This window comes from Conger conger, chromosome 12 (genome assembly GCF_963514075.1).
Source record: "Conger conger chromosome 12, fConCon1.1, whole genome shotgun sequence".
Taxonomy (NCBI): Eukaryota; Metazoa; Chordata; class Actinopteri; order Anguilliformes; family Congridae; genus Conger; species Conger conger.
In genome coordinates this window covers 28,074,375-28,089,808 of record NC_083771.1, presented here as the reverse complement: position 1 = coordinate 28,089,808, position 15,434 = coordinate 28,074,375, and the positions used below count along the sequence as shown (strand labels likewise).

The 15,434-nt window shown below is 48.4% G+C and overlaps 1 protein-coding gene across 3 annotated transcripts in view; it reads right to left on the bottom strand.

The window, feature by feature from the left end:
* Positions 1 to 15,080, bottom strand: part of LOC133142162 (GTPase-activating protein and VPS9 domain-containing protein 1-like) — a 36,807-nt gene extending 21,727 nt beyond the window's left edge. For 2 of the 3 annotated variants that reach the window (XM_061263201.1, XM_061263202.1), the window contains exons 1-10: positions 14,929 to 15,080; positions 7,800 to 8,034; positions 6,882 to 7,149; positions 5,870 to 6,439; positions 5,280 to 5,366; positions 4,428 to 4,562; positions 3,259 to 3,439; positions 2,011 to 2,177; positions 1,435 to 1,552; positions 636 to 761 (exon numbers count right to left, since the gene is read on the bottom strand). In XM_061263201.1, coding sequence (XP_061119185.1) covers positions 636 to 761; positions 1,435 to 1,552; positions 2,011 to 2,177; positions 3,259 to 3,439; positions 4,428 to 4,562; positions 5,280 to 5,366; positions 5,870 to 6,439; positions 6,882 to 7,149; positions 7,800 to 7,984 — 1,837 coding nt within the window. In that variant the 5' untranslated portion in view covers positions 7,985 to 8,034; positions 14,929 to 15,080. Of the gene's footprint in view, positions 1 to 635; positions 762 to 1,434; positions 1,553 to 2,010; positions 2,178 to 2,955; positions 3,040 to 3,258; positions 3,440 to 4,427; positions 4,563 to 5,279; positions 5,367 to 5,869; positions 6,440 to 6,881; positions 7,150 to 7,799; positions 8,035 to 14,928 lie in introns of all 3 variants that reach the window. The other variant, XM_061263204.1, reaches the window with a different exon arrangement.
* Positions 15,081 to 15,434: the final 354 nt, after the last annotated feature.

The following is a 15,434-nucleotide window of genomic DNA, read 5'->3' as shown; positions in this document are numbered from 1 at the left end:
TTGGTTACACACAAGGCGACTGACTAGCCGACTTCTGTCTACATGTTGGTTCGAGAAGAAAATGGTTTGCATTTACTTCTGTAGCCTCGTCCAGGTTGTACTGCGTGGTTGGTAAGCAGAGAAAGACTTAAAGGAGTTATACTGTATGAAGGTGCCCTATTATGAGACGCATATATGGTGACTCAATGCGTATGTATTCACACATTATGAATTTATGATAACCTGCGTAGCCAGAGGCAAATTCAACTTAAGAGCCTTGTTTGATGTAAGGGCGGGACAGACTTGTTTTGTCTGCCAAATTTACCTACAGTCAAAGCATGCCGTGCTGTACTAGCAGACAGCAGCATGGCGGTCTGTGACTGATGTAGAATGGCCTAGTTGCAGTAAAATACTGCAGCGACAGTATTCCCGTACGGTCACAGACATCAGTATTACAGATAGCAGCATGGCAGAGTGTGATACAGAGTACTGCAGTGTTACCGTGGTGAGCCGCCTGTGCCTCAGCGTCTGACTGATAATGCGTGTGTGTGTGTGTGAGTGTGTGTGTGTGTGTGAGTGTGTGTGAGAGAGGGTGTGTGTGAGTGTGAGTGTGAGTGTGTGTGTGCGAGTGTGTGTGTGGGGGGGGTCTGGCTCACCATGCTCGTGCTCCAGGAGCTGCAGCGCCTCCACGCCATCGCCCACCGACGGCCCCGTCCCCAGCTCCGACACAGACTCCGCCTCCAAGTCCAGAGACGACACAGAGTTAGAGCGGTTCGAGGGCCCTGTGAGAGACACAGAGTTAGAGCGGTTCAGCTGCCCTGTGAGAGACACAGAGTTAGAGCGGTTCGAGGGCCCTGTGAGAGACACAGAGTTAGAGCGGTTTGACAGCCCTGTGAGAGACACAGAGTTAGAGCGGTTCAGCTGCCCTGTGAGAGACACAGAGTTAGAGCGGTTCAGCTGCCCTGTGAGAGACACAGAGTTAGAGCGGTTCAGCTGCCCTGTGAGAGACACAGAGTTAGAGCGGTTCAGCTGCCCTGTGAGAGACACAGAGTTAGAGCGGTTCGAGGGCCCTGTGAGAGACACAGAGTTAGAGCGGTTCAGCTGCCCTGTGAGAGACACAGAGTTAGAGCGGTTTGACGGCCCTGTGAGAGACACAGAGTTAGAGCGGTTCAGCTGCCCTGTGAGAGACACAGAGTTAGAGCGGTTTGGCTGCCCTGCGAGATGCACAGCCAAAAGGAGCAGAAGCCATTTTACCAGCAAGTACAAACGCAGTGATAACCCACACACAGGGACCTCTCACCCATAAGACTGTGCAGCTTTAACACCCTCAGGGCTTCGTCTCTACTGCTCAAGTTTAACAGGGTCATTTCTGCGTCTGCTCACAATTGCCTAACCGCTAACACCAGTCACCCGCTGTCGCCGGTGTGCCCTCTGCAGGCTGCCCTGGGAACTCACCCTCTGAAATGCCCTCCAGGTTGTCGCTGCACAGAGAGAAGCGCAGGGTCTTGTCCGGTTTGTTGTGGAGTTTGGCATCGTCCGCCGGTCCCTCCCCCTGCCCCTGTAGGGACAGCACCTGGGGGGGCACAGGTGAGCTTACACCCGCCCATCATAAACAGAGTGTGGTGTGTGTGTGTGGTTGTGTGGGTGTGTGTGGTTGTGTGGTTGTGTGGTTGTGTGTGTGTGTGTGTGTGTGTGTGTATTTGTATGTTGTGCTGGGTTAGTGTGGCTTCTAGTGTACCTTGCCTATTATACATTACAATGCCCTGCCCATGGTAATGCCTGTATATGGCAATGCCAGTATATGCTAATGACTGCACAGGGTAATAGTTATTCATGGTAATGTCTGTACATGGTAATGTCTGTGCAGGGTAATAGTTATTCATGGTAATGTCTGTACATGGTAATGTCTGTGCAGGGTAATAGTTATTCATGGTAACGTCTGTACATGGTAACGTCTGTACATGGTAATGTCTGTACATGGCAATTTCCATACAGGGTAATGTCTGTGCAGGATATGTGGGCGGAGATTACCTCGTTCTCTGACATCATGCCCGGGAGAATCTCTGGGGCGGAGCCCAGCGAGATCACCAGCACTTCCTCTGGCATCACTTCCAGCAGGGACTCCTGGGAGCTGGCCTCTGGCTCGCTATCCTGGGCCAGGTTGCTGCGGCTACGACTGCGGGAGGCTGGGGGAATGACTAGAGGACAGAGAGGCGGGGTAAATCTCCAGGACATCACTGCTCCCATACCCACAATCATTCATTAAAGGGGAACTACACCTCCCACAAATCAACAGAGAAGGGGGAGGGCTGTGGTTTGAGGATGTTTGTTACTGCAATTCCTATCTTGACCATGAGAAGCCCAAAATGACCTATTGTACCTTTAAGGTGAAGTTTTACTGCATCAGTGGGAGTCTGAAATCATTAAGTTAAAGAGCAATTTCACTGTGTGATTCTCCGATCTTCAGCCAACTTCTTCCTGCCAGTTATTATATTTAAATGTCTAATTTACAACAGACTGACAGTAATATTTCCCTTTCAATATGCCATATTATTTCAAATAATCTCCCACTGCTATCAGTCAGTCATGCACGCCGACAGTACAGATAAATAGACATGCTAAATTAACCTTTTGAAGAGTATGTTTTTGGAATGTTTATTTTATTTTATTTTTTTAGTTAATGTTCTAGTACTCCATTGCGTTTAGTAGTAGTGATCGTCACATCAGCATTAGTGTTCACTGAGGAACATTCTAATGACGCGTGATCTTACACCTCAAAGCGTGAAGCAATACCGATACTGACATGCCAGCAAAGGCCTGCATCCACAATACACAACACATGCCACAGAGAGAATGAGAGAATGAGAGAAAAACAGGAGAGGGAACGAGGAAAATGACACTGCTGAGCGGAGGGCAGGCGAGCAGAGCAGATGAACAGGGTCAGAGCAGTGGTGAGAGGGGTCAGGGGTCACCCACTGAATCCAGTGACCAAAGGAATGTGAGTGGAGAGGGCCGCGGCAGAGGGCTCCCAGGACGTGATGGCGGCCAGCTGCTGTCCTGCTGGCATACCGGGCGGCCGACAGAGAGGAAGAGGGCGAGGAGGAGGAGGAGGGAGAGGAGGAAAAAGAGGGAAGGAAGAAATCACTCAAGAGAGATTCACAACTCGAGATGCAGGCCTAAAGCCTGCACAGGATCGGGCTGGATTCCGTGTAAACAGCAGAGCATTAGCATGTACAGCGTATGTACAGTGTGTAAGGGGCGAGGGGGCTGGCTGATTACCCAGGCGGTTCCTCTTGGGAGCAGTGCCAGGGGACAGCTGGGCGGTGTTGGTGGGGGCTGGCTCCAGGCTATTTCTCTTCCCAGGCTGGGGCTGAGGGAGGCAGGTCAGCAGGGTGTCCAGGGCCTGCTGGTCCTGCTCTGAGAGGTGATCCCCCTCCATCAGGCTCTGCACAAACTCCACCTGCAGGGGCGGCTCATCCCTTTACTTCTGCTCAGTGTCATTCCGCGGGCTAGCCAGGTCACCATTTAGAGCAGGGGTGTCAAACTGAATCCCCAGGGGGCCGCAGTGTCTGCGGGTTTTTGTGGTTTCCTTTCAATCAGCTGCCAATTAAGGCCAATTAAGGCCTTGAGAACAAGGCGTGTGGATTCTTTAACCAATCAATGACTTGAATGAACCCAGAACACCCCAAAAACCAGCAGACACTACGGCCCTCCAGGACTGGAGTTTGACACCTGTGATTTAGAGGAATAGTACACATTTTTACACCCAAGTCCGCTGAGCTACTCACCGCTATATTGGGTTGGATTAGAAGGTATGCATGTATGCAAGCAAAATAAATGAGGAATTGTACATTTGTTGAGTTTATTAATAGTGTATTTGTTAAATAGCTGCCAGGCGGTGATTCTCAGCCTCCATTAAATAAATGTTATTTGGATAACAAGGCTAAGGGTTAACAGAGAGTGAGCTACACTAACTGGAAGCAGAGGAGGGCCTGGGTTCGCCCGTTTGATCCCCCGTGTGTCAAAGTGTCCCCGAGCAAGACACCTTGCATGGCAGCCAAGGCATCAATTGTACAGCGCTTTGGATAAAGGCGCTACATAAATGCCAACATTTACCATTTAGCTCAGCATGCCTGGATCTTGTGAACTATCCGTTTAACTCATTAATGAACTACTTACCAATTATTACATTTATAAAGTTATTAATTAAAGAATTCAGTAAATGCTATGACTAAATGACTAAAAATGTAAATGGTAAATTTAATTTTGTATTTTATGTATGAAATATATTCTGTACATATTCTATAGAACAAAGTACAACAAAGTAGTTGTCTCAATATTTTGTCATCTCAAATATTGAATTAGTTAATGACTTGTAAGCCTGACAGTAAATGGCTACCAATTCACTGATTGATTCATTGATTATAATGCATATTAGTATCCCTTACCAGTGTAAACAGCTGACACTGTGTCACATAGACAGCGGTCCTGCTCAGGCCCTCCAATAGGTTATTCAACGAAATGGGTGGGCTCTCCAACACTCTTCCACCAATCACAGCATCCAAGAAGGCAGATACACAGCTCTGGGGCACAAAACCAGGCCATTGAAATCAGACTGATGATGAAATGGAACCTGTCCACCGACACTCGAGACGCACAGATCCTTGGAAAGATAATTTTGACGAGCAGAATGCTGGCTTCTTCTTCAGTCTGAGCCCTGTAGTATATTAATGCCTCTTCCCTGTTTTAAGTATGCTCTGTCTTTGAAGAAAGGCACATAAGCAGAAAAGCTATAGCAAAACTTTAGCATAACTTCATACACTCACTTTATTAGGTAGAACTGTACACCAGCTTGTTAATGCAAATACTTAATCAGCCAATGTGGCAGCAACTAAACGTATAAAAGCATGCAGACATGGTCAAGAGGTTCAATGGTTTTTCAGAGCAAATGTCAAACTGGGGAAGAAATGTGATCCAAGTGACTTTGACCGTGAAATTATTATTAGTGCCAGACAGGGTGTTTTGAGTATCTCAGAAATTGCTGATCTCCAGGAATTTTTACGCACAACAATCTCTAGAGTTTGCAGAGAATGGTGCGAATAACAAAAAACATCCAGAGCGCAGCAGCTCTGTGGGCAAAAACATGTTGCTAATGAGAGAGGTCAGAGTAGAAGGGCCAGACTTGGCAAAGTTGGCAGGAAGGTCACTAATGCAAATAACCACACATTACAACAGTGGTATGCAAAAGAGCATCCCTGAACATACACAGCAGTCATAAATGAAAATCAGACGCTTCTTACTTTATCAAACTTGGACAGGCCGCTCCATTGGAGAGACTGTGTTTCATCTGGATCTCCCACGGCTAACTGCTGCAGCAACTGCGCCACCTACATTATTCAAACACAGAGTGAGGGACAACTACAAACCCCTCCTAACTACAGACACCCCACACACAGGGAGTGAGGGACAACTACAAAACCCACCTAGCTACAGACACCCCACACACAGGGAGTGAGGGACAACTACAAAACCCACCTAGCTACAGACACCCCACACACAGGGAGTGAGGGACAACTACAAACCCCACCTAGCTACAGACACCCCACACACAGGGAGTGAGGGACAACTACAAACCCCACCTAGCTACAGATACCCCACACACAGGGAGAGACACACACGCACACACACACACACACACACACACACACGCGCGCGCGCGCGCACACACACACTCACGCGCGCACACACGCGCGCACACACGCGCGCACACACGCGCGCACACACGCGCGCACACACGCGCACACACACGCGCACACACACGCGCACACACACGCGCACACACACACGCACACACACACACACACACACACACACACACACACACGCTCACCTGCGTGAGGTTGAAGTGCGCCGCCTCGTTGACGGGCGCGTCGGCGATGATGCCGTGCTGCTCGGGGTTGACCACGGCGGGGCAGATGAAGCAGGCAAACAGCAGGTGGGCGCACAGGGCCCGCGCCTCCTGGGGCCCCTCCACCTGCTCCAGCATGCCGTGCAGCTGGCCCAGCACCCAGCGCAGGCCCGGGGGGAAGCAGTACACGCTCTGCCGCAGAGAGCCCATGAAGCGCTCCACCAGGCCCGCCAGTTTAGCCCGGTTGGCCTCGGCGGTCTCCCGCACCCTCCGCTCGTAGCCCTTGGAGCCCGGCTCCCCGAACAGCCGCTCCCGCTGGTCCGGGGCGTGGCGCTCGGGCAGCCGGGCGGCGTCCGTCTCCAGGGGGTCCTCGTCGCTCTCCAGCAGCAGCATGACGGGCTCGTGGAGCGTGGCGGTGAGGAAGAGCTTGGCGCCGTGCAGGCCCTCGGAGAAGAGCCGGAACAGGACGCTGAAGGCGCAGGTGGAGCGGCAGAGCAGCTGCCGGGGGTCGTCGCTGGTCTTCAGCTCGAACTCGATCAGGTAGCGCAGGACCTGCGGTGGGGCGGAGGGTCAGTGTCTGTCCAGGGCTCAACCGCAGCGCACCAGGAACGGTGGCCAGCCTAGAGCACCCTATAACTCGCACCACAATGTCAATGCAGCAATTTCAATAATCGGAACACTTTATTTTAACTGGAATAGCTTTAAAATAAGATTTGTAGGGCCAACCCATGGTGCTTCACCTCATGTCTTTTTATAAAGGTGATGTACACTAGCCGAGTAAAAATGTGCACCTTTTTGCTGTTACTCACCACATCAATTAGCCTACTGCCAAAGCAAGCAAGTTTCATAAAAACTTTGTGTTCTTCAAATGAAGAATTCCATAGAACAATACAATCAGCTGCAATTCCAGTTCAACAGTTAAAAAAGGGGTTAAAATCCAAAGGAACGACGGGGTAAAGGCGGGTAACGGCGGGTAACGCCGGGCTCCTCTCACCTGCAGCAGGTAGGCCTCGTCCTCAGGCATGACGCCGTTGCCGTAGAGCGAGGAGAAGGCGCAGTGCAGCACGGTCAGCGCGTGCTCCTGGTTCAGCCTCTGCCCCGCCACCAGGCAGGAGGCCAGCAGCCGCGGGCTCTCCCTCAGCTGGCCCAGGAACTCCCCGTACGCGCTCTCCTGGAAGCCCAGCGCCTTGTAGCCCTCCAGGAACTGCGCGTCCTCCAGGGCCCGGGCGTGCTGGCAGCACTCTGCTGGCGAAGCCTCCGCACTGCGGGGGGAGAGGGGGGACAGGGGGGCGTCACGTCAGCCAACCGCGTCCTGGGACCCCCCCCGGGGCCTCCCGAGGGCTGCCGTCCAGAGTGCGGGGGGAGATCACCGTTTTGATTTGGGGCGGGTTTCTATCGGTCTGACGGTGTCATGGCACATACATGGAATGCTGCTCTAGACTCTAGGGCTGGTGACTTTCTATAAACTGGTGTTTTTGACAGCAGATGCCAAAACTGCATTTGAGATAGAAAGGCTAGGGAAAAAAAGGGAGTGTTCTTGGCATAGAGCACAGAACCCCCAATGTCCCCCTCCCCCACTGAGTGTGTGCATTTGGCACTCAAGCATTAACCACCAGGGATTATCCTCACTTGCTCCAGGAAGTGCCCTGTGGCTACAGAGGACATGCCAACCACACATGAAACTGAACTTAACGGGCATCACAGAAACTGTCAATTCAGCATTTGACTGTTAACAGAAACTGCATAACAGCCCTGATGAATTTCACTGTTATTAATAAAGCCTTTACAGGGGGACCCTGTTGTTTCTGCAATAAGTTCAGTGCAGCTGTTGTTCTGGGGGGATTGGCCCCTGTTCAGACTAATCAACAGAAAGTCACTAAATAGCTGTAATGTAATGTAATGTGGAGGTTACCTGGTGAGGATGAGGCGGTCCAGGTTGATGCGCTGTTGCTTGCCGATCCATGCCGCACGGTGAAGCCTCTCCGCGGTCTTCAGCACGTCGGCGTTGAGCCGCTGGATCAGCTGCTTCTCCGACGCCACATACAGGCGCTCGTTCTTCAGGTGGTGGGCCAGAGTGTGCATGTCTGGCTTCACCATCGTCACCTGCTGCTCTCCAACCAACCCCGCCCAACCAGAGAGCACAGGAGCTGCGGGAGAGACCGTACACGCGTGTCAGGGCAGAGAGAGACCGTACAGGCGTTTCAGGGCAGAGAGAGAGCATACAGGCGTTTCAGGGCAGAGAGAGAGCATACAGGCGTTTCAGGGCAGAGAGAGACCGTACACGCGTTTCAGGGCAGAGAGAGAGAGAGCATACAGGCGTTTCAGGGCAGAGAGAGACCGTACACGCGTTTCAGGGCAGAGAGAGAGAGAGCATACAGGCGTTTCAGGGCAGAGAGAGAGCATACAGGCATTTCAGGGCAGAGAGAGACCGTACACGCTTTCAGGGCAGAGAGAGAGAGAGCATACAGGCGTTTCAGGGCAGAGAGAGAGCATACAGGCGTTTCAGGGCAGAGAGAGAGCATACAGGCGTTTCAGGGCAGAGAGAGAGCATACAGGCGTTTCAGGGCAGAGAGAGAGAGCATACAGGCGTTTCAGGGCAGAGAGAGAGAGCATACAGGCGTTTCAGGGCAGAGAGAGAGAGAGCATACAGGCGTATCAGGGCAGAGAGAGAGAGAGCATACAGGCGTATCAGGGCAGAGAGAGAGAGAGCATACAGGCGTATCAGGGCAGAGAGAGAGAGAGCATACAGGCGTATCAGGGCAGAGAGAGAGAGAGCATACAGGCGTTTCAGGGCAGAGAGAGAGAGAGCATACAGGCGTATCAGGGCAGAGAGAGAGAGAGCATACAGGCATATCAGGGCAGAGAGAGAGAGAGCATACAGGCATTTCAGGGCAGAGAGAGAGAGAGAGCATACAGGCGTATCAGGGCAGAGAGAGAGAGAGAGAGCATACAGGCGTTTCAGGGCAGAGAGAGACTGTACAGGCGTTTCAGGGCAGAGAGAGAGAGAGAGAGCATACAGGCGTATCAGGGCAGAGAGAGACTGTACAGGCGTTTCAGGGCAGAGAGAGAGACTGTACAGGCGTTTCAGGGCAGAGAGAGAGACTGTACAGGCGTTTCAGGGCAGAGAGAGAGAGAGAGCATACAGGCGTATCAGGGCAGAGAGAGAGAGAGAGAGAGCATACAGGCGTATCAGGGCAGAGAGACTGTACAGGCGTTTCAGGGCAGAGAGAGAGAGAGAGGGCATACAGGCGTATCAGGGCAGAGAGAGACTGTACAGGCGTTTCAGGGCAGAGAGAGAGACTGTACAGGCGTTTCAGGGCAGAGAGAGAGACTGTACAGGCGTTTCAGGGCAGAGAGAGAGACCGTATAGGCGTTTCAGGGCAGAGAGAGAGACTGTACAGGCGTTTCAGGGCAGAGAGAGAGACCGTATAGGCGTTTCAGGGCAGAGAGAGAGACTGTACAGGCGTTTCAGGGCAGAGAGAGAGACCGTATAGGCGTTTCAGGGCAGAGAGAGAGACTGTACAGGCGTTTCAGGGCAGAGAGAGAGACCGTATAGGCGTTTCAGGGCAGAGAGAGAGACCGTATAGGCGTTTCAGGGCAGAGAGAGAGACTGTACAGGCGTTTCAGGGCAGAGAGAGAGACCGTATAGGCGTTTCAGGGCAGAGAGAGAGACTGTACAGGCGTTTCAGGGCAGAGAGAGAGACCGTATAGGAGTTTCAGGGCAGAGAGAGAGACTGTACAGGCGTTTCAGGGCAGAGAGAGAGACCGTATAGACGTTTCAGGGCAGAGAGAGACCATACAGGAGCAGTTGAATGACAGTCATTTATGTAGCACATTTTGCTGTGTATTGTGCACATTTCAGACAAGTCACTTTGGACAAGTAAAAAAACTTTAAACAAGGACTGTGGTTACAGATTCAATCAGCGTGACGTCACAACAGCAAATAACTTACTTATTTGTAAGTGGGGAGAACATGCAAACTCCACACAGAGAGGCCCCGGCCAACGGGGATTCAAACCCAGGACCTCCTTGCTGTGAGGCGGCAGTGCTACCCACTGCACCATCCGTGCCGCCCCAAGGTTACATTATACGTGTAAAATATCAGATTGAAAAGGAGCTATTTTCCCCAGGAACTACCCCCAATGAGTCTAAACTAATGAGTCTACTAGTATTACAAACTGCTGGTTTCCATACAAAACTCATTGAATCACCACTTACAATCCATCCATACATGAATTACTGATCTAACCTGCTTATTCAGGGTCGCCGGAGAGCAGGAGCTCATTCCACAGAAGCGGCACTACACCATTCACTCCCACGTTCATACTCAAAGGACAATTCACACTCTCCAATCACACTAACTTAACATGCTGGAGGAAGCCAGAACACCATCTTGCTGTGAGGAGACAGCACTTATCACCGCACAAGTACAGAAAGGAACATCCATAATCAGAGATACCACAATGTCTACCAATCCAGGAGGGCACATTAAATCTATAACGCTTTCTCCTAAACTTTCAACCAGGGTTGAATCTGCAAAAAAAATAAATAAATAATAATAATAAAAATAAAAAAAAGATTGCACGCTATCATTGTTAAATAAACTGGAATAATCTGCATGAAGTGTAAATACGGAAGAGCTGCATAAATTCACCTCACGACAGTTGGGCTAAACTCCAATGCTAAATTTCTAAGCAAAGAAGCTGCGAAGACACACAAAGTGGGTCAGAGGGACCGATAAAGGCGATGAGCATTGCTCAGCAGGATGTGACTGAGATGTGAAATGCCGAAACAGCGCAGTAATAACGCTTGTGATTACAAACCCACATCCCTGTAACTAGCTTCGGCCCAAAGTGGAACAATATTCTATTTTTAGCCATTGAAAGCCTCTCACTTTCAGAATGCATTCAGAACTGCCTGCTAAGGTCCCTTTTTCACTTCTCTTAAATGATGCCAGAAACAGGTAGAGCAGGACGGCAGCCTGTACTGCATGTGTGTGTGTGTGTGTGTGTGTGTGTGTGTGTGTGTGTGTGTGTGTGTGTGTGAGAGAAAGAGAGGCAGAGAATTGTGCAATAACATACAAACCAAGAGAAATGTTTAATGTTACCTCTTCTCTTCAGATTCATATTGCAAAGGTACAAATTAATCTAGCTGCAAAGTGCTATATTTTCCCTTTGATCTCCCCATTTTTGTATTTGTCAGTTTGTGTGTGCATGTGTGCCTGGGCATATGCGTGTGTGTGTGTGTGTGTGTGTGTGCGTGTGTGCGTGTGTGTGTGTGTGTGTATGTGCATGTACATGTGTTTTCGAAATAAGAGCTTCCCCATCAGGCCATTAATTCTGAAAGTGTTCTAAAATCTTTGCACAGAAACACTGTTCTGCTTTCCTGAACACAAACCAGCAGCCCTGCCTGTCCTACATCTAAAACCACCTGCTACATAAAGCCCTGCATTCCCACCCTCCTCTGGTGCCTTTGTGCCTTATATGGCACTTAACCTGATAAGGCACCAGTGCATGTGCGGATATTCCCTATGGTGTGGGGTCCTGTGAGTGCCAGCACTACTAGCTGCACCGTCAGCCTGGCCCAGCTGCATGAAACATACGCAATCTCTGGGCTGATGCACGGAGAGGAAAGTGTGCTTGCCTGCACTCACACAACAAGATTGAGGACATTGCAGTGTTGGGACAGGCCTCCATGGATAACTGGACATTCAAATAAAAATAAGTAAGAACACTCATCAGAAGCCGTTCAAATGAAACTGCCCACATCTCTGTATCATCCACCACCTACCACTCATCTTTCACCGCTGGGAACAGGAAACAGGGAATGAGAACAGGAAGGGAATCCAAATGTCACTCAGAGAGAAATCTCACCTAACCCCTTCCCCTCCTCACATCAGTTATTCCATACAAAATAATGTATGCATGCTACTTTTACACCATTGGCACCTGAAAAACAAGTCATAAAAAACATAATTCTTTATTTTCTTTATTCTACTTTTCATTGGTGTTTCCATGGTGATATTTTATTGTCGCGACAGCAGGAGGGGAGAAGGAAGTTGACGGACACTTAAATTCAGCGTTGGCTATAATGCGAAAGTGATACAGCACACCACTACAGCATTTCCAACAATACAGTTACTGTAATCTGATAGCCAGTCCCTTATCATTTGGAAGCTAGCAATGGTTGCACAAGCAGGAAAAGGCCCTTTGACTTTCTGCTGGCTGTGTCAAAAATGAAGAGACTGTGTATTATAGAAATCATAGACAATTCTTGTGTGTTTTAAGACCATTATATTTATTGACATTAGAACCCCCCCCCAATAAAAAAGATGCTTATTAACCAATCATCACTTGATTGATCACTCAAGTGGCTAAAGTGCACATTGTCAGATTTTAATAAAGGGGATTTTTATACATTTTGGTTTGACCATGTATAAATGACAGCAGTGTTAATATATAGTCCACCCATTTCAGGGTACCATAATGTTTGGGACACAGCAATGTTATTCCCATATTCCCATAGAGATCCATTGAAATGATATCGCTTGTAGGACAACCTGAAAATAAGATATTCAGACTCTGACTCTTCTGTATTATTTTATTTTTATAGCCTACTTGTCATTCAATCCACAGAGAATTGTGAACTAACGTGTTATGTAGTTGTAACTCATACACACAATACCAAACAACAATGCAATCACTAAAATAATAGAGCTGACATCAGTGCTTTTGTTCTTTTTTTTTGCCACTGTGAAGGTTTCTTTGGTTCCTCTTTGTGACAGTTAAAAAGGCGATCCAAATAAAACTGAACTGAATTGAATTTGGCCTCATGCACTGACGCCACATCACTTTTCTTCCCGTCGGCTTATTCTCCACACACAGGCATGACTAGGGTCAGCCTGAGGGACAAACGGATCCTGGGTCAGTTCAAGCGGGAGAATGAGGAAGTGCCAGCAAAAGCATCGGAAACAGGACTGACAATGTCTCCCTCTCCCAGGGAGGTGGAGCTTGTATCCCAGCTTTCACTGTCATGGCAACGCTTAAAACTGATGCCAACTCACAAATCCATAAAGTCCAGCTCAGACAAAGAGTGCTGTGTGTAAAATGTGCACCACAAGTCACCCTGGTTAAGGACAATTGGCAAGTAACTGAATGTCATGAGGTGTCCCGTTATGTCTTTATTTTCCCATTAAGGTAAGCTGCTGCCAAGAGGAATACTGCAGATTGGTGGGACATGGCAGAGGCCTTAGAGAGGGGCAACTTGGGTAAGAGAGGCAAGAAAGCAGCTGAGATTATGAGAGTGGGAGGGAGAGAGAGAGAGAGAGAGGGAGAGAGAGAGGGGGGGGGAGAGAGAGGGAGAGGGAGAGAGAGAGAGACCTATTTGTGAAGGATCACCTAGCCTGGAATTCACCAGTTTTTCTCTTTGAATTCATTACATTACATTACATTACATTATTGGTATTTGGCAGACGCTCTTATCCAGAGCGACGTACAACAAAGTGCATACCCATAACCAGGGATAAGTGCGATGAAAGACCCTAGAGGGAAGTACAATTTCAACAGCTACTGCAAAAGCGTGTGCGTAACGTTACTTTCACACACGAACAAGCGAGTGTGACAGTCTGCAGTACACCAACGTGCTGTAAATGTATTCACCAGGTAAACTCAGCTGGTATGAGAAAACAGCCCCTCCTAAAGTTTCAGATACGACAGAGGAACTGTTCATACGTTCATTCTCACGCGTGCTTCTATACTGCAGGTGTGGTTGACTGCACGTGACATTTCTGATCAAAAGTTATGAAACGTCTTTCTCCAGCAAATAGTTTTGACATGCATAAAATAAGGCAAATATATTAGCCAACCAAATTCGTATTACGGTTTACAGAAACCGATACAGCGTACATTTTTCTTAAAATGAACCATTATTACCCATTAACCCAATGTTCTAAATGCACTATATGGAAGGGCAAAGCAAATCTATCTCATGTCAAACACATAAAACAGAACTACCAATGTTCTCATTATATCCCATGTCAGTCGATGTGGTCAAAAGTCACGTCTAAACAAAGACTGGCGACTGGGCAAGTTTGGACTAAGCCAGTTAGTGAGCAAAAATAGTTAAAATGCTTGCACACCGACATCAATGTATTCAACTGTGTCTTCGAAAGCCCACAGATTATGTCAAGCAGGTTAACTGCGAAAAGAGCTTGAATAGCTTGTTTTGCAACCTTCGTAATAAAACGCGGGGGAAACGCCAGGTTGCAAGAGAGGCACAAAACGCAACAGTTAGCTACATGACGGGAAAGTCGAACGCAGATACAACACGCCATACAGCGAAAACGCTTAGTCTAACCATAGTCTAACCATTGTTGCTACAGTAACAATAATTCTATAACTCAGTAGCTGGTTAGCTAACATGTCATTAGTTTGCAGTACCTCGTCAGCTCGCTAACCCTTCTCCAAAACTACAAGAAACAAGGAACAATTTCTTCGGGCAGTGAGAGAACGATAGCTGACAATCACATTTTGCCGTTTTAAAACAAGAATTACAGAACCTGCTGAAGACAGCAAGCTAGCAATCTTGACTTGTAGCCTACAACTGGAAGACAAATTGGGGATACACAAACCGGTGTGTTTTGTACAAGCAGTTATTTGGGGTAACCTACAAACAACAAGTTCATTTGGGTTCAACACAGTAGCAACATGCAAGGAAACGTAGAATACCTAATACTAGCTAGCGTTGTAGGTACCGACCAGTAAAATGGCAAATAACTAGCTAATAATAATTAGCTAATAATCCTGCCAACACTCCAAAAAAAAAAGCCACACATTTTCCTGAAGTGAATGCAATAGTGAACCGCTCACATTATATAAGTAAATGTTAGGCCTACACCAACATGCTTCACTATCATTAAATTAAATAGGCTTCCAGTAGATGTTTAGTATGACAAGCACACAGCTGAAAATGACCCAATGCAAGGTGTCTCAAACAATTAGCTAGCTGTCCAGCTAACAAACGTTAGCTCCTTAGGTACTTACATTAAGAAGTGTAAAGCGTTTCCAGGGACTAAAATTCGTGGTTGCTGTATACTGAGCAATTAGTAGCTGTAGTCGTAGTTTGCCTTTCCCAAACAATGTTGCACAGGTAGCTTGCTAACTAGCTACCTCCTATTACAAACCTAGCTCATCTCAGGCGCTTGCTGTCATTATGGAAAAGACATGCTCTCCCGCACGCGCATTGGGGAAGAAGTGCTTATGGGGTGACATGGGAATTGTAGTTTTAAATAGGCGATTTTTGGAACGCGCGGGACTGATCGTTTACAGTAATCCTCCTGACACAGTAGGCTATTTGTTGGCAATCTAACGATGTTCTAGATTACTGGAGAAAACTGGCAAAGCAACTCAACACTTACCTTTGCTAAAATCACATGCATGAAATATTCCAATCAGGATTTAGACCAGGCCACAGCACTGAAACTGCCCTTGTTAAAGTTACTAATGACCTACTACTGTCAGCTGACCATAACTCTGTGACAGTTCTTGTA